At 47.0% G+C, this 19,557-nt stretch overlaps 1 protein-coding gene across 2 annotated transcripts in view; it reads left to right on the top strand.

Annotated features, from left to right (window-relative positions):
• GMPPA (GDP-mannose pyrophosphorylase A) overlaps nucleotides 1-19,557 on the top strand; it is a 113,089-nt gene that overhangs the window by 1,385 nt on the left and 92,147 nt on the right. For both annotated transcript variants that reach the window (XM_069227155.1, XM_069227156.1), the window contains exons 2-4: nucleotides 3,425-3,477; nucleotides 17,157-17,254; nucleotides 17,941-18,044. In XM_069227155.1, the coding sequence (XP_069083256.1) occupies nucleotides 3,438-3,477; nucleotides 17,157-17,254; nucleotides 17,941-18,044 (242 nt within the window). In that variant the 5' untranslated portion in view covers nucleotides 3,425-3,437. The remainder of the gene's footprint in view (nucleotides 1-3,424; nucleotides 3,478-17,156; nucleotides 17,255-17,940; nucleotides 18,045-19,557) is intronic.

Genomic DNA, 19,557 nt, shown 5'->3' with positions numbered 1-19,557 from the left:
GTGGAATCAGTGCATATTGCAGTTTTGTTGAGGCAGAGGTCCGTGATCCCATAACCCATGCAATTGAGTTTCCCCAGTGATAAAGAACTCGGTGAAGATGGTCAGCTACAGTTTATTGTTTTCAGTATTGCCGAGTTGCAGGTGGGTTATATTCATGCAATTAGAGGAGGGTGAGTCAACAAATTAACAGAGAGAGACGAGCCAAGCTCAGCTATGGCTCTAAGAACCCATTTCTTTAACATTAACGTGCAAAAGCATTTCATCTTAGTGTGTGTGATTCAATTTCTGCATTGTGAAGTATTTATTAAAAAAGAGAGTTTTTAAAGATAAACTGAGAAACGGCCCTTCTCCCCTCCCCAGATGATGTGTACCACATATGGCCTAAATTCTTATTCTGGATGGAGATACATTATAGGCTGTTAAACTTGAAATGTTTTTGTACAATGCACATCCTAAACTTACATATTTGACAGTGCTTTCATATGTGATAATACACAAAAAAGTGGTTTGGAGAAATTAAGTATTTGCCCAGGATCACACAGTTTGGCTGAGCTGGAAGCCTGGATTGAAGCTAGATTTTCTAGTTTCACACTCTGCAGCTCAGGCACTAGATGTAGATAGGCATATTTTTTCTCACATCAAAGGTGTTTGAGAACGTCTGAGATTAGAGCTTGATTTACAGGCAGAATCCACATTTTTTTCAGCTGTACAAACCTTGCCTAAGGAGATAAGAGCATTTGACAGCAGACAAAGACTGCGCTACATGTCTCTTTTTTTTTGGTGGGGGGGGGGGGCAGACGAGATTTGCTGGGCTTCACAAGTTGATGACCAGGGCTGGTATTCAAACTTGGTTCCCTGTGTTGCACGGTCCACAGGTTTAGCCACTACGTCATTTTGCCTCCTGTGAAAGCTCGGCTCGTTTTTGACCTGAGGTTCCACAAGGACCTGAGCCGAGCCTTGAGCGGACCTCGAGCTGAGGCTCCACCGGCTCGCCTACGTCTACATGCAACAATATTTACTCAGATCATTTGTTTCCACAAGCATTCATTAAGCCTGTGATTATGTTTACATACTTTCTCAGTTTTGCTTCCTTGAGGTGGTTGTGCTGTGTTTGTGGCTTAAATGTCTTGCTGTGCAACTGTCCTCCTGGCAGCTCTCGCCCCACTTTTAGGCTGCAAGTTCTATCTCTGCTGTTTGGGCAACCCCTGCCTACTTTCTAGACTTACCCCAGTGGCCTTGCTCACAGGTAGGGGTCAATCTTCTGGCTGCTCATATTTGCTACTTTCCCAGTGGTGTTTGGAGGAGGGGCAACGGTGGAGAGAGGGGACAGCCTCTGTTACTTCCATGCGGCTAATGGGTTTCTAGCCTTTGACAGCTACCCCTCACATACTTCTCTGTACATCCTGCCAACTCCAGAGCCTTTGTTATATTCAGGCTGAACAAGCTGGCACAAATGCCCAATAAATGAACCTTATCCTCGTAGTATAGGGGGGGAGGGGGGTTAGGATGTATAACAGTAGGGTGACAAGGTGACTCCAAGTTACTGAGACACCAGTTTGTCAGTCCTGGGTATTCGCAGACACGAGGAATCTATAGTGCTTTATATCTATTTTAGTATTGGAAATCCGTAGCAGAGCAATAGCAGGTCTGCCTCCTTCCCTTGAAATGTAGAACTAGCCTGGACACTGATTCACATGAAACATTTGTCTCGCACACACTTTATTCTGTACCTTCTCATGTTTTAGTTTAAGCCAAAAATACAAATATAATAAAAAATCTATGATATAAAATCAGTGAATACATTACACCGCTCAGTACACACAGTTAAAATCACCATTTACCACAATCGGATTCTCAGTCAGCCTTTGTTTTGTTAAATAACTAATAATCACATTCAGGCTGCTACATTCACAGATTTATTTTCCACACCCATCGTGTTCCTGAAAGTGTTCATTTTCATCAGTCGTTTTTTCTTTGTGCGAGCTGGAAGATGGACACCACATACTTCAGTGCTTTAGAGGAGGATGGTTGACATGTCTGTCTTCACACTACATAACTTACGGTTCCATTCATGATGCGGGGTACCATGTCAGAACCTAAATAGGATTAAACCCAGGAAGAAACACATACAAAATAACTTCAACTTTCTCCTTTTGTCAGGATCTAGGGATTGACTGAGATAAAGAAGGACTATTCCTCAATCATACATTGTGCATTGTACAACAGTTCTGATAAATCTTGCAATATTATTCACCTATCTCTGAAATGGGCCAAACATATGCTCCCTATCCCAGTGAAACGTGTTGAGGCAAAAGTCAGAAAGCTATTCGCATTCTAAGTGACTTAAGAGCACAATCCCTCAAAAAGTAAATTTTAACTTCTAAATTGATTTACTCATATATAATAGTAGGGCTTAAGAAACGGGTGCTGGTTCTGGGCGTTTTAGAGTCCGACACCTGCAAAGGGCGCAAATGCCCACAGACTGGAAGTTTATCATTATTCATCAAAATGTTGCAAGTAGTTGGGGATTTATGGAAAGAGATTCTCCACTGTGAAAATATTTAGTTGGCGGAGAAATCAAATCAATTTAACAAGAACAAATACAGTGTTGCATTACATTTACACATTCAAGAGTATGCACCTTTCTTAATGAGGTAAATACTAATCTAATTTGTACACCTTTTCCATGCGGCAAATGTTTCTTTTTCAAAATTGTTAGTAAATGCAATGAGTATATTATTCGGAGCACACAACAGTTCTAAGTAGAGATTAAGCATTGCTGCAATGCACGCTGCCACAGGCAGCTTGTTGGTTTGTTTTATTTCCACAGTCCAGCTTCCAGGGCTTTTCCATATCTGCAACAGGTATGACACTATTTGTTGAAGGAAGCCTGTGGAGTGAATGATATGGTAGTACCCCCTTGTACGCCTATCAAGCTAATTTCAGGTCTCCCCTCACTTTTGCAGTTTAGGAAACTTGCATTTGTTTTGCTGTACTTATTGCTCACTGACTTGTGGTTCACCCATAGCATTCAGTATGCTACATTATCTCATAATACCTTTGAGTGGTTCTGGTGACATGAGAATAAACCTTGTGGTTTGTATGTTTTTGCTGGACTGCAAACCATCATCATTGGACCATAATGCATATGTTGCTTATAAAATACTGTTATGTTGTATGTGCATATTTATATTCGTATACATTTAAATTGTTATTTTGCAGTTTGATAGTTCCTATCAGTTAAACATTCGGTTCACGACAGTGACACAACTCATCATTCCTGTTTATTGTGAGTGTAAAAAATGCTGCTGCTTGAGCGTTAGCAATAAGCAATGGGTCACAGCGGCTGCAGGAGCTGTGCAAAGCTTGTGGGGAGCCGGAGCCAAATTCCCCTCTTACACCATGTTCTTTGTTTTGTTTTCAGACGTGCAGTCAAGATGATAAAAGCAGTGATCCTGATTGGAGGGCCACAGAAAGGTAAGAGCCTGGTCGGGCAAATCTGCACTAACCCATGGGAGTGCTCAGACAAGTGTGCAGCGGAATGGTGTTTGAGTATGTTAGTCTGCCATATCCTCCTCCTAGTTGTAGGATCCAAGAGCCTGAGTAGGTCGACTGAGTGAGCCAGTCTTATTTGATCTCACAGCAGCTTTTGAATCTGATTACTTTGGGGGCGATGCGTGAGCATCAGTCTGTCTTAATTACCGGACTGGGATCAGAAGATCCCAGGAGGATAAGTGAGGCTGTACTTGAGACTTGAGTCTGTCCTTATCACCCTCTTGAGAGTTGGAGAAGTGGTACTTGTGTCTTTTCTAAACTCCTTTCAGGAGGGGGAATTGGATAACTTCAAGAAGACTCGGGAGTACATCAGGCAACTTTAATCTTAGAACAGGGCTGAAATCGGAGGACCCCAGGAGGGTGAGTCAGCAATCGAGTCTGCCTTAAACTCATGTTAGTCTGGAGAACTATAAGAGGCTGAGGCAGTAGATGAGTCTTTATTAAGCTCGAGACAGGACTAGGATTGGAAGACTCTGGAGGGTGAGACAGTATATGAGTCTGTCTTAAGCTCACACAAGCTGGGACCTGAGGGCTCCAGGAGGGTGAGGTAGTGCATGATTCTGTCTTAACAGTGTTGTTTGACCCTGTTCAAGGGCCACTGGGCGACGAGCTACTGGGCCACCGCCATTGTGGTCAATTACCTCTGGTGTCCTGGGGCTGTGCATATGGGGCGAAGTACTTCCCTTTCCACATTTAACTCTCAGGGTAGCGAGGACGAGCAGTGAGAGGGTTCTCAGGGAGGTGGAGAGGGGGCACGAGTGCAGAACTGTACAGGGATCCAACAGACACAGTAACTTCAATGTATAGCCTAGTGCTTGTCTTTTTAAGAAAACAAAGTTCTTTTAAATCGCAGACAGAGCCAAATACAACACAGTCGAACTATCGCCCTGGTCCACGCAGCGCACCCCCCTGAACACCTGATGCCCCCCAAGAACTGCCTCAAAAGTAAAGCCATGGACAGTATAACACCTGCCGAAATTGCACCGCAACAAAAAGACCTAAGAGCTGAGGTGACGTATCTAGCGGACAGGGTTGCACGCCTGGAGCAAAGAGCAGAGGATGCGGAAGGGAGAAGCCGTAGGAACAACGTGCGAGTGGTGGGACTGCCAGAGGGGGCTGAGGGTGCGAATATGATGAAATTCCTGGAGGAGTGGTTGCGCACAGCTGTGGCGCCGGGCTGCCTGACCCCTTTCTACACTCTGGAACGAGCGCACCGGGTACCCTCGAGACCTCTGGCCCTGGCCAGCCTCCTCGCGTGGTAATAGCCAGGCTGTTACACTACAGAGACAGAGACCTTCTCCTACAGAGAGCCAGAGAGGCGGGCCCCTTTAAAGTGGCGAACGGGGAGGTGACACTGTTCCCGGACTTCACAGTGGACGTCCAGACCAAGCGAGCCTCATTCCTGGCAGTTAAGAGGGCCTTAAGGGACGAGGGAATCCAATACTCGCTTCTCTTCCCGGCCAAACTGAAAGTGGCAATGGACGGTAAGACTACATCCTTCCAGACCCCCGAAGAAGCGTGGGAATGGCTGGAGGCTCGTGGGACCCAGGTGGGATGACACATGAGTGAGGGTCCGAGTGGGGGTGGAGCCTGCCGGGGCTTGTGAAGACGGCAAAACAGGAACCGTCCCCGCTTGGCGCCAACCCAGTCGCAGAAGGAAATGGGGAAAAAAGGCAGCACTAGAGGCAGCTGCCTCCATGAGCAGAGAGGAGTCACCCCCGGAGGGCTCAGGTGGAGAGTCAGACGACACGGCGGTGTCTTCCGCGGAGGGGTCGGGCTGCTCGGTGCAGGCCCAGAGGGTGACCCCGCAGACGGCGGACAAACTTTGATACCTGAGTACACAACGTGACCCCGAGGCGGGGGAGGAACGCGACTATGAGGCCCCTCCGGGCATGGCCCCTCCAATCAGAATCTCGTCCATTCCGACAGACTGGCGAGAACTAGAGTTAAATGTTTGAATGAGTTGCACGGTTGCACAATCTTTTGGGCAGCCCTCCGTTTGAAAGGCGCCCTGGGGAAGGGGAGTTGGGTTGCACAATTGTTCGTTTTGATGGCGCTTTTTGAGATGTGGCTTGTCAGGGTTAGACATCCAGTTATCCAGGGGATACCGACCACTGGGGCGGGCCGGGAAGGCTATGGTGCGACTGTCTCTCCGATATGGCAGAGTATAACCTACTAACATGGAATGTGTGGGGGATGGCAACGCCAAACAAAAGACATAAAATACTGTCCTACTTAAAGAGAAGGTGTATTCAAGTGGCAATGCTACAAGAGACCCATTTGGCAAAAGGGGAAGTGGAAAAGCTAAGGCGCAGATGGAGAGGACAGGTGTTCGCCACGGAATACTCGGCGTTTGCCAGAGGGGTGCTGATCTGGGTACGTGCTGGGGTCCCCTTTGAAGTAGAATCCACCAACATTGACCACGAAGGCAGGTTTGTGGTTTTAGAAGGAAGATTACATGGTATACCGATCGTCCTGTGCTGCATATACGCCCCTAATCAGGACCAGGTCCCTTTCATGACACGGTTATCAGGCCAACTCACGCGTGAGCGGGTGGGAGGTCTCTTGATTGGTGGGGATTTCAATAGTGTGCTGGATATAGACCTGGATCGTTCTACCCCACCACTACCTGGAGCAATGACATGTAAAGTAGCCCAAAAACTAAGGGAATGGGTAGACACATGGGGACTATTAGACATATGGCGTGAAAAGCACCCTGTTGAAAAAGATTATTCATACTATTCAGGACTCCACCGAGTACACACCAGAATAGATAGAGTGGTCTGCACAGCAACGCTAATGCAAGGAATGGTCCTCTCTGAATATTTGGGACGTATGCTGTCTGATCACAACCCCCTACTATTGACCTGGAGAGTGAAGGAGGATAGGCCCCCCCCATCCCGATGTGGAGACTGGCTCCTGGAGCCCTAGAAGACCAGACATACAGGGACGACCTTCGCCTCTACCTGGCTGACCATATTAAAATTAATAAGGGATCCACTGATTCTAGATCCATAGAGTGGGAGACTCTTAAAGTAACAACCAGGGGGTACTGTATGGGACAGACAACTGGGGTGAGACGTACACTTGAACGGGAACTGACCAGATTAGAGAAGGAAATGCATGAAGGGTAGCGGAGACAGGGAACAGACGAACAGGAGAGGGAGAGGTATGCCCAGGCACGGAGAGCCCACTCCCAGGCTGAAGAACAGCTCCGGTGCCACAATATGCAAAAATACCTGGCCTCACTACACTCAGAGGAGGGTAGATCAGGCAGAATGTTGGCGTGGCTGGCGAGACCAGGAGGGGAAGGAGAGCCTATCACGAGGGTGATAGCCAAGAACGGAGAGAGAAGACATAGCCCGGGCGCTATAAATGACACCTTCAAAGAATACTATACTCACTTATATAGGAAACCTGGTGAACTGAATGTTCCCGCCCTTGATATATTTTTGCAACGACTCCCCTTGTCAACGCTGACGAATGAGGAGCGGGAGGGGCTGGGAGCCTCGGTGACAGTGGAGGAGGTGCGTGATGCCATATCACAACTAGCACCCGGGAAGACCCCAGGGACGGACGGCCTGCCCATGGACTTTTACAAGAAGTACGGTACTTTACTGGCCCCCCGACTGGTGGAAATGTACTCTGAGGCGTTGAGCCGAGGTGAGCTACTGGCCACGCTGAGGGAGGCATTGGTGGTCCCTCTGCCCAAATCCAAATCTAAAGAGGCGTCGGTTGCTGACTTTCGCCCCTTGTCAATGCTGAACAATGATTTTAAAATACTCAGCAAAGTCATGGCCAACCGGTTGCTTGGCCATATACCCACGCTGATACATGAGGACCAGAACGGGTTTGTCCCGAATCGAAGCACATCCCTTAATCTAAGGCGCCTCTTCGCTATCTTACATATGCCCAGGGAAGTGAAACCCGCAGCGGGTGTGTTACTTGCCGTAGACTTCAAAAAAGCTTTCGACTCTGTCAGGTGGGATTATCTGAGAGCAGTGATGAGGCGAATGGGGTTGAGGGAGGGTTGGGTAAAATGGGTGGACTTGCTATATGCGTCCCCCCTGGCTAGGGTAAGGACAGGCAGGACGGTATCCGACACCTACCCAATACACAGGGGCACCAGACAGGGATGCCCCCTGTCGCCACTACTATTCACCCTGGCCATCGAGCCTCTGGCGGCCCAGTTGCGAGGAGACGGCACGGGTAAAGGGATACAATGGGGACAGTTAGAGCATATAGTTTCCCTCTATGCAGATGATATACTTATCTACCTTAAGGACGGAGAGACAGGACTCCCTTGGGCTCTAGGTGCTTTGGAGCACTTCGGGACCCTGTCGGGACTGCGCCTCAATGGAGGCAAAACATATGTCTTCCCCATACTGACGAACTGCGACGGCCCCATTTCGTGCCCGAAGGACGTAGGTTGGGCACCGAGGACCTTTAAGTACCTGGGCATACAAGTGTTTCATGAGGTGGGGGACCTCCGTGACGGCAATCTTGGAAGGGCGCTTCGCTCCCTGCGCGCCTCTGTGAGGTTCTGGCGCTCCTTGAGGCTAGCCATAATGGCCAGAGTTTCATTGTCTAAAATGATAATACTGCCCCGTCTACTTTATTACTTCGCAAACTTGCCGCTGCTGGTCCCAACGGCGTGGTTCCGCGAACTCAATACACGGATCAGGGAACTTATATGGGACGACGGCCGCAGGCGCACAGCACTTTCGACTCTCTGTAGGCCAACGCACTCGGGGGGCCTGGGAGTCCCAGACTTTGAATTCTATTACTTAGCATCCCAATTACAATGGGTTGCAGGGTGGCTGGGTGGAAGGGGACAACTGGATAGATGCACCACACATGGAGAGGTTGGAATCGAGAGGATTATTGCACATATGATAAGCATGAAAAGGACCAAACAGACAGACAGTTTGATGACGAGAGTAGCAGCAGCATGCTGGAAGAGAAGTACGAGAAGAGTAGGGGTAGGACAGCCATACTCCCCGGCGCTACCGCTTTCGGTGCTGAGGGAGGTCACAGATGAAAGGACCCTGGTGGGCATGGGGCTGGGACCCTGGGAGAAGGCAGGTGTGGTGACAGTTGGGGAGCTGTTCCAGGAGGGGGTGCTAAGGTCCTTCTCGGAACTAACAGAGGCGGGAGTCCCAAGGGGACAGTTTCTCCAATATCGGAAACTAACACACACCCTTAGAGAACACTGGGGGACGATTAATGCAGAACCTCCCACCCATAGAGTGTTACATCTACTATTGGTACCTGGAGGGGACTCCCACTTAAATGCTAAAATTTATAGGGCCCAAAACGAGGAAGCACTGGATGCACTGCAGCCCCAGAGAGAGAGATGGGAAAGGACAGTGAGCAGGGAATTAACGGACGCGGAATGGGGCAGGGCACTAGCATATCCCCGGACGGTCTCTTGAAACACTCGGCTGAGGTACATACAGTACAATTATATTCATAGAACATACCTCACCCCACACCGACTGACACTAATTTATGGTGGAGCCCCAAAGACATGCCCCAGATGCGAGGACGTAAGCGCAGACTTTGACCACATGGTGTGGAAATGCCCAGAACTCCAGCAAGGCTGGTTTGCGGCGCTAGCTGACCTAGCGCGAGTGTTGGAGGTAGAGCTGGCCCTGTCCCCAGCTACATGCTTACTGAGTCTGAAATCAGGTATCCCACTCGGGAGGGTGAGGGGGTGCTTTCTAGACCTAGCACTGGTTCTCTATAGGAGACGGATCACGATGGGCTGGAAGTCCCCCAGGTGCCCCACAACGGGTGAGTGGAGGCGTGATGTGATGAAATGGGCTCGAGCCAAACTACAAGTGTTGAGGAGCGAGGAGGCGAGGGGCCTGCGCCAAACCCTTATGGCCCCGGCTTGGGAAGAAATACTATTGGGATGGGACAGCTTGACAAGGGAAGGGGGGTGGTAGGGGAAGGGCCAGAGTGACCAGTGGTATGGGGCACGGGACAACAGGGCGGGTTGGAGGTAACACCAGTGGTGGAAGGGCCAGGAAGGGAGGCCAGGGACCACACAGGATGGAAAAGCGGAGGAGATAGGAGGACAGAACTCCGCGCGATAGGGTGTAGATAGACTCGTCCCAAAGGCACAGTTATCCAAGACTGAGTGGGTAGAGACGAGGAATTTGGGGAGGCACCGGCCCGACCTCTGTGGAGAAGGAAAAGGACTCATCCCAGCAATGGAGGTCGCCCACTCACAATAGCACCATCACGTTAAAATAATAGGTATTATTAGTTAAGACTGTTATGTAGACACAAGGGTAAACTGGGTTCCCGGCACACACACGGAAAGAATGAACATCTAAGAATCTTAAGCGAACTAGGCACACTGGAACTTTAACGCTGCGAGTTACTCTTAGGAAAAAAAAAAAAAAGCAGTACGGTGGGAGCCCTAGAGGAGGTTGGAATCCGCTGTACCATTGAAGATTACTAATGTGAATTTAACGGAAACCTGTTGATATTACCAACTGTATTGCATATGTAAAACAGTGAAAGTTAATAAAAATATATTTAAAAAAAATAAAATAACAGCAGTTGTAGCCCCGATTGGCTAGTGCAGTAACTGCATCAGTGATACTCCAATCCGGCCTGCACTGTGACCACGTCAGTTGACACCCTGATCAGGCCAGGAAAGGCAGTTGCAGCCCTAATCTGGCTGATAATCTTACAAAGGCTTGAAACGGTCTTTGCCAGGAGCATCGTCTGTGAGTGTGAAAGACGCTCTGCAGCCGAGGGCACTCCTGGCTTTGCTCTCAGGTAGTGTGTTTCCTCTGGATGTTTCTCAGTGCCTGGACCCACTGGGCTTCTCCTTCTGCACAGTCTGTCATTCTGCAGGGCCAGGCAGACTCCTTCCCTCCATCTGATGGCAGACTTTTACGCACTATACAGAACCTTGGCTCTTCCAGCTAAAGTGTTGGCCACCTACAGGACAAGACAAGGGTTGTTGGAGAAGGAGGCAGCACATGAGTCTGTCTTCACCTCACAGATGCATGGTCTCTGAGGACCTCGGAAGGGTGAGACGGTACATGAGTCTGTCTTAACACCAAGGCAGGACTGGCATCAGAGGGCCCCAGGAAGGTGAGACAGTCCACGAGTGTCTTAACATCAAAGCAGGAGTGGGATCAAAGGAGGGGGAGGCAGGGCAGGAGTCTGCCTTAACCTCACACAAGCCTGGAATCCTTGTAAGACAGTACTCGAGTCTGACAACCTCACACAAGCCTGGGACCAGAGAGCAGGACTGGGATCAAAGGATCCCAGGAAGGTTAGATAGTACATGAGTCTGTCTTAACAGAAGGGTAAGATTGGGATCGGGCACCCCAGGAAGGCAAGGTAGTGCACAAGTCTGTCACACGATCACGTGTACCCAGAATTAGGGTTACTCAGTATTCAACAGTTAAAGCAAGAGCAGAGGTTGCCCTGCATTTCTTTGCATTGTTTACTACAGCAACGTAGTAATGTGTGTTTAGAAAGTGCATTAGCAGCTGTTGTTTGGTCTCATCTGGAGACAGACCAGATAACAAATACACACAGCACACTTCATTGGTTAAAGTACTTACAAAATGAGTGCAGGAGGCACAGTGTGTAACGTGTGTTCAAATCAGTGATACGGGTGCATATAGCAATGAGAATTAGAACCGGCGTAGTACAGTCCTCAAAGGCAGTAATATAATTTCAGTGAAAAGTTCCTCAATGTCTGAGGTGTGATGTCTGATCGCAGTGACCGAGGCATCGTTAATCCACTTGTAAAGAAGTCAGAGTTTCGACTCCGAGATAGTGAATAGATAGCCCATTATCATAACAGAAAATATGCATCAGAGCATCTGGAAAAGGAATTGTAAAACGTGTGCTGTAACATTGCTCTGTGAATGTTGGGCAGGGATTCTGTACTGCATTGCTTAATTTAGACAAGGCAAACTTTATATGGGTAGCTCTAAAATTCACAATTGTTGACGTTTAGGTTCTAAAGTCTCATTATGAACAGCCCAGCAAACCTTTGTTTGGCAGTAGCAGTCAGGATTACAGTATCTCTGGAAAACCACAGGACTAGAGTTTTTTGCGACACTTCCCCCACTCAAAGCAGACAGAGGGGGTTATTACAACTTTGGAGGAGGTGTTAATCCGTCCCAAATGTGACGGATATACCACCAGCCGTATTACGAGTTCCATAGGATATAATGGACTTGTAATACAGCTGGTGGTATATCCGTCACTTTACCGTCACTTTTGGGACGGATTAACACCTCCTCCAAAGTTGTAATAACCCCCAGAATGTCTAAGGGCCCGATTTAGCTTTCGGCGGACAGGTTACGGTGTCACAATGGTGATGGGTAGCCGTCCGCCGAAATATAAATCCCATGATAGCCTGTGAGATTTATATTTCGGCGAATGTGCTGACTGTCACAGTTGTGACAGAGTAACCTGTCTCCCAATATCTAAATCAAGCCCTAAGTAACACTCTGGGTGAAAATGGTTAAAAACACGCATGAATGGGGCTGAATCGCCGATTTCCGCACGTTTTTCTTAATTATATTGCAATCAGTAATCCAAAATGATTGATTCCTGTAGTATTGGCAATTTTGAGAAAAAGGAGTTGTGAGATAATTACTGGGTCACTAATAATGACCCCTTGCACCCTTATTTGGGTAGGGGTGCAAATTGTCCCTCCTCCTAGCTGCAAATTGTTCCCCTGATAAATACTGATTGCTCGAAGTTTGTTACTAATTAAATGCGTAGGGCACGCGTGTAATGGTGTCCCCGCACTCACAAAGTCCGGGGAAATTGCCCTGAACAATGTGGGGGCATCTTGGCTAGTGCCAGGGTGCCCACACACTAAGTAACTTTGCACCCAACCTTCACCAGGTGAAGGTTAGACATATAAGTTACTTATAGTTATAGTTACTTATGTGCAGTGGTAAATGGCTGTGAAATAACGTGGACGTTATTTCACTCAGGCTGCAGTGGCAGGCCTGTGTAAGAATTGTCAGATCTCCCTATGGGTGGCAAAAGAAATGCTGCAGCCCATAGGGATCTCCTGGAACCCCAATACCCTGGGTACCTCAGTACCATATACAAGGGAATTATATGGGTGTACCAGTATGCCAATGTGAATTGGTAAATTTAGTCACTAGCCTGTTAGTGACAAATTTAGAAGTAAAGAGAGAGCATAACCCCTGAGGCTCTGGTTAGCAGAGCCTCAGTGAGACAGTTAGGCATCACACAGGGAACACATATAGGCCACAAACGTATGACCACTGGGGTCCTGGCTAGCAGGGTCCCAGTGACACATAACAAACATACTGACAACATAGGGTCTTCACTATGAGCACTGGGCCCTGGCTAGCAGGATCCCAGTGAGACAGTGAAAACACCCTGACATATACTCACAAACAGGCCAAAGGTGGGGGTAACAAGGCTAGAAAGAGGCTACTTTCTCACACATCTTCCATCCAAAGGAGAAGTTCCTGGCACCTTCCGTTGTTGCAGAATCTTCGGCTTCTTCCACCCGGAGGCAGCCCTTTTGCACCTTCATCTGGGGTTTAGTGGGCTTCTGCCCCCCCCCCCCCCCCCCCCGGACACTTTCGTGACTCTTGGACTTGGTCCCCTTCTTTTAAAGGTCCTCAGGTCCAGGAATCCGTCTTCAATGTTTTGCTGGTGCTTGTGGTTCTTGCAGAATCCCCTATCACAACTATTCTGTCTTTCTGGGGTAGTAGGGTAACTTTACTCCTACTTTTCAGGGTCTTGGGTGGGGTATCTTGGACACCCTGACTGTTTTCTTACAGTCCCAGCGACCCTCTACAACCTCCCATAGGTCTGGGGTCCATTCATGATTCGCATTCCACTTTTGGAGTATATGGTTTGTGCTGCCCCTAGACCTATGTCTACCTATTGTGATTTTACATTGTTTGCACTACTTTTCTTACTGTTACCTGTTTTGGGTTTGTGTACATATAATTTGTGTATATTACTTACATCCTAAGTGAGGGTATCCTCTTAGATACTTTTGGCATATTGTCACTAAAATAAAGTACCTTTATGTTTTAGTAACTCTGAGTATTGTGTTTTCTTATGATATTGTGCTATATGATATAAGTGGTATTTTAGGAGCTTTGCATGTCTCCTAGTTCAGCCTAAGCTGCTTTGCCATAGCTACCTCTAACAGCCTAAGCTGCTAGAAACACCTCTATTCTACTAATAAGGGATAACTGGACCGGGCACAAGGTGTAAGTACCACAAGGTACCCACTATAAGCCAGGCCAGCCTCCTACAGTCCTCTCTGCCAGCTGTCAAACTTTGGTGGAGGTAAACCTTTGCCTTCCCACGCAGGACAGTACCCCCGTGGATCATGTCTCTTGCTGCTGCCAAGGCTTGTTTGCATCTCCTCCAAGGGATCTTCAGGCGACGTGTAGCTCCAGCCCCCCAGCACTCCATCCTGCAAAGCACAGCCTCCTGCGTGGTCTCCTGCGGTGTGGGATGCTCTTTTGTAGTGCTGCATGGGCTTCTTCTGCAACTCCTGTGCCTCCATCCTGTGGGACTCCTGTAGGTGCTGCCTCTGCTCCTGTGGACTCTCTGTGACACTAAGGGTCCCCAGTGACTCCCCCTCCTGGGTTGAGTCCTCCTGCTCCTTTCTGGTCCCTGGCAACACCTCTTTTTCCACGAACCACGAGTTTGCCTTTGCCGAGGCTTATTGGTGGAATTCCTGCACCAACACCCATCTGCAATATTCATTCCAGCATGGGGCTTCATCTGCATCCATCAGGAGCTCTTTTCCCCAGCTCCAGGGCTGCAGTGCTGACCTATTCTTCATCACCGTCTACCAACTCCTGCATCCACAGCTGGGTGGGTAGTACCTCCTACTCCTCTTGGACTCCACTGTGACTCTTAGACTTGGTCCCCTCTCTTCACAGGTCTTATTTCTTCAGGAATCCACCACTGGTATTGTTGCAGTCTTCTCTGGGTGTCTTCTTTTTCTTCTTTTCCTCCTTTTGGGTGGTTTGTGGAAAATCCAGTGTTTTACTCTTGCATTCCTGGTCACTGGGGGATGCGGTGTAACTTACCTCTGTGGTTTTCTAGTACTCCCAGCTCCCCTCTACACATTTTACTTACCTAGGTGGGGGTACCTTGTTCGCATTCCATTTTTTTATTATAAAGTTTGTGTTTCCCCCTTGGGTCACTATTGGCTATTGCTATTTGCACTGTTTTCTAACCTTTTCTAGGCCTGTTTCTGATTACTAGTTTATATATTTAGTGTATTACTTATCTCCTAAGGGTGGGTTACATTTATTTTTGTAACACTGAGTGTTTTCTTTCCTGTGTGTAAGTGCTGTGTGACTACAGTGATATTGCACGAGCTTTGCATGTCTCCTAGATAAGCCTTGGCTGCTCATCCACAACTACATCTAGACAGCCTGGCTTCTAGACTCTGCCTACACTGCACTAATAGGGGATACCTGGACCTGGTATAAGGTGTAAGTACCACAGGTACCCACCACACACCAGGGCAGCGGAAACCAACAAGAAGACAGTGCTCATTCTACTGGTCCTGTCAACACCTCGCTCTGTAACTCTTACAGACTCACACTGAGAAGCAGCTATCACCATGGGCTCAGTGCACAAATGGGTGTTTATCATAGACTGGACTGCTTTAAACCGAATTGATCCTCCTGAGGACAACACATGATACATTCTCCAGTCAACCTTCCCCTGTCCTTCTCTGCCCCTCTTCAAAAATATTCATCTTCATAAGTTGCCCTATAACCTCCGAGACTCGGTGGACAGTCCCAGCATAGGCTTCTGGATATGTGCAAACAAAGGATCTGTTGGTACTAATCACACGTTAATAAAGCATTGATATGTTTTCCGATTGCATTGCAACTCATATGTAAATGTCTCTTGAGTAAAAAGTTAACTTGTGTTTTCGTCCTATTTCATAGTCTCAAAAGTTATTATAAAGCATCTCAGCAGCGAGAAAAGGAGGTCAGTCTCTCAAAGTCTGGGCATCTAATACATCCAGATTGCCTGATATCTGGTTCTGTGACTGTGAAGAGCCTGCTTTGTTATGCATGAAGCTGGTTGACATATCACTAAAATAAACTGGGGCAAAAACCAAGAACCGTGTCATGCAGAACAGTAACTGTGATCAGGAGTGCACTTAATGCCCCATTGCCGAAGTAATAGGGAGCTTTAAATTCCAATCTAATCAATGCAAGTATTCTGTTTATAGGCCTCCAGGCACTGCAGTTTAACAGTTTACAGAAAGCGTAGACACTAGTAAAAGTCACCCCAGGACTAATAAAAAGTAATCTTTACACTGTGGATTACCTCAGAGGTTTTTCTGGCTCTACCGTTGCTGTCAAGATATCTCATACCCGCCCCCCTGCCCACTACCATGTTCCAGCAACCACCTTCTTACCATTCTCATGTCAAGACCTGTGCTAGCGATGTATTGTTACTTCTCCAAGCCTCCAGCGAAGCCTGCACTTTTTGATACAGGCCCTCTACCTCCTTCCATGCTCAGATCACCTAAATACCTCTTAAACCATGATCTAAGTGACGTAACAAACAATGGTTTCAAGGAAGTTGTCGCCGAAGTTCAGGAGTTCATTCTGAGGAAAGGCATTGAAGGCAGTGGCTTACTGAAATTAGAGGCAGATTTGCACAGCTGTGCTCTGGGTACTACAGAAACATTTAGCCATTTTCCATAGTCGGGGGGGGGGGGGGAGTGTAGTAGGTTATGTATGTTTGTACCTATGTGCCCAGGCGCAAACCTAGCTAAAAGACAGTGGGGTGCTGTACGTGGTTAAACACAAGAATAAAGTCAACGAGTGATGGGAGAAGAAGCCTGGTTGTGGAAAGCTAATTAGTTGTGATGTAGTGTTCTTTAAAGAAGCGAGTCTGCAACTGTTTCCCAAATTGAAGCAGCTTTGGGGTGCTTCTGATAGACACAGAAATCCTGGGTGCATAGATGGAAAAGGCCTGTTCTGTTTTTTTTTGTTGTTGTTTTTTTTACACTCCTTAGCCTGCAGTCTGATGGTGTTCTGGCTGCAGGAGTGCTGAGAACCCCGAATAGATGGCGAGCTTGCCTGCAAGATAAGGGAGCGGTGGTCGTGATGGTTTTTTAAATGATCCAACTGGTTTATAAGCTGGTGCGGAACATCAAGGGGAGTCATTGGAGTTCCTTCGTGATTGTGGAGATGTGATCATATTTCTTCAGGACCTGGATGCGACACATGCGGCGTGTAGGATACCCCAAAGGGGTACCAGAGGGGCATGAGTTTAGGGCATTACCAGCATCCAGATTCATGCCTCTTATGCCTGTATTGTTTGCCAAATGGTTGTACTTGTCAGGGTTTTGTATACCTGAGCAGTGTTGGGTCATTGCCTGTTCCACGCAGCCCTGAGAGGTATTGGAGGTATTATTGTAAATTACTTTTATCACAATTAATCACTCCTTATAATCATCTCTCACATACACAGTCCCTGCATTAATAGTTATTATTGTCCCTACATATTGCATTTTTGGCGCCGCTGACTCGGTGTTAACTATTTTCAATTTCTTACTGCAGGTACCAGGTTCCGCCCCCTGTCATTCGAGGTACCAAAGCCTCTGTTCCCTGTTGCTGGAGTCCCCATGGTCCAGCATCACATTGAGGCGTGCACCAAGGTGAGTAAAGGATACCCCATTTTAGAAGGGCGTTGGAAGTGGAAGAAATACACCTAATAGATGGTGAGAAACTTCCCCTTTATAAGGATGGTGTAAGCAGGCCTGTGAAAATAAACATATTTTTCACCAGAGGACGAGTAAGTTTATGAAGTTTAGTATTCCTATGAGTTTTAAGCGGGTGGTAAATCTCCATTTTATAATTAACACAGATGTAATTTCTTTGCGATGCTTACTGTGCACAGTTCTCAGCATGTTTACTAGGGTTGGGGCAAGGCCAGTCATATGTTAGGGTGGCTACAAGTGCCTAGCTCTCCTCCATCTCCACAGACCTTTGAGACAAACCTGCCATGTTATCGCGTCATCCTGAACCATTCTGAGCTTTCAAAGGTGGTCCTAATGTGGCTTGGTGTTGCCAAGTCTGATCACCTTTTTTGATATGCTGGCTTGACACATGGCTGACGCTGATTTAGCCCTACTGGCTGGTGGGAGGCATGAGGTTGACTACCGTACTAGTCTGAGAGCAAGTGTAGATTTACTAAATTTAACGCCACAAATGTGTACCTTAACACGTATATCTTCAAGGTATTTAGATGATGAGTTAACAACAGTGTATCTGTATTTACTGATTCGTTTGGGAGAAGATGAAATAAAGGACATGGTTGAATATATAATTAACCTTTCTCCAGGTACCGAACATGAAGGAGATTTTGCTGATTGGGTTTTACCAGCCGAATGAAGCTTTAACCAAGTTTTTGGTAACCGCTCAGCAGGAGTTCAAAGTGCCAATCAGGTAAGACTTCAATGGTATGCTTCACAACCCTTCATGCCAGGCAACCAGCCTTAACTCTGTTGACTCCTCACCCCTCTCTCCAGCCTTTCTACCACCTGTATCCTATCTGGACCTACAGTACCCTAATATGCCTAAAGATTCACCTGAATATTTCCAGCCACGCCTCATTCTTTGACCGTTACTGCTCTGTGAGGGGACTGTCTTGTCTCAGCAGTGACATTCTATGCCCCTTCATGGACTACCCTTGTAGCTTCCTCCTCCAACCTCATTGGCCAGAACCATTTGCCTCAAGATGCAAAGTAACTTCAGCTTGTTCATAAAAACTATCAGACAGAAGGAACAGCAGCATCACTTGGGCAGTATGTTAAGTTAGAAAAGTTCCCTCCCAGGACGAGCAAAGAACTTACTCTACTTAAGTTCTAGATGGTTTCAAAACACGACTCTTGAAGTACTTCCAATCGGCGTCTCCGCAGGTGTACTTGTGTTGTTTTCCAACTTTCATTAATTAGTAAAAGTTTATTTGATTTTTATTCTTGGTGCCCATGCTTATCACCATCTTTGTTTTGTGCTGTCTACGATCTTTAAAATCGTCCCCTACTTTCATCCTTCCCCTTGCACATCAGACATCAGTGGCCTCATACTAGTATCACCTGACACCTTTCTTCACTCCGTCACTGGTTCAATCCTCCTGTTACAAGTTCTGGGATTTCATGATCACATTACCATTTGCACTTCTGATCACTCAACAACAAACACCCACAACCTCCTCTGCTTATTTCGCCATAATTTCATCTTCGGGGCTCATCCTTTGCCACCAGTCTCTTCCACCCTCCACATTTAAATACGAAGCAAGTCTGCCAGTATAAGATTGCAAATCAGTTGGAATCAATAAGTATGCAGTTCTGGGAGTCCTGTCCTCATTCTGCTTCTGGCAGCAGTTCAAGGTAGCAAATAATTCTAAGGATCGCTCTGCTCTGGCTCCGGTGCTGCTGGAACCGTTCTCAGAGTGGGGGCACTGCCATCAATGTTGCATCATTGAAGTCATAGGTATTGTGAAAAATCTAAACATCACACAAAGAACAGGTGTCACAAGTAAGCCTCACTTGCCCTGCAAGAGAATGGTAAGGATGTGGTATGTAGCTGTGGTGCTTGTTTGAGCATACTCTCAGATATATTACTAAAACATGGTGTGGCAGTTCACTGTCATTTACACACATCACATTTTTCATTGAAATGGCTACTAAATTGATGAAGATTTACTGATAAGCTATATAGTGTGCAAACAACAACGTGTGTAAATAATTTATAATTTGCACATCACAAAGTAAAAAGTGTCTTAATTTGGTTTGTTTTTTCAAAAGAGGTTTGTTTCCATCACACTACAGAATTAGAAAAAAGTGCTTTATTTGTACTTTCTTAATTGCTGATGTGTTTGGAAATATTTGTACAGTCCATTTACAGGTATTAAAACGTTGTTGTGTTAGAAAAAATATAATCCTGCAACCTTTAATTT

The sequence above is a fragment of the Pleurodeles waltl genome, chromosome 3_2 (genome assembly GCF_031143425.1).
Source record: "Pleurodeles waltl isolate 20211129_DDA chromosome 3_2, aPleWal1.hap1.20221129, whole genome shotgun sequence".
NCBI lineage: Eukaryota > Metazoa > Chordata > Amphibia > Caudata > Salamandridae > Pleurodeles > Pleurodeles waltl.
The sequence above is the reverse complement of the archived record's forward strand: the minus strand, read 5'-3'. Positions and strand labels throughout refer to the sequence as shown.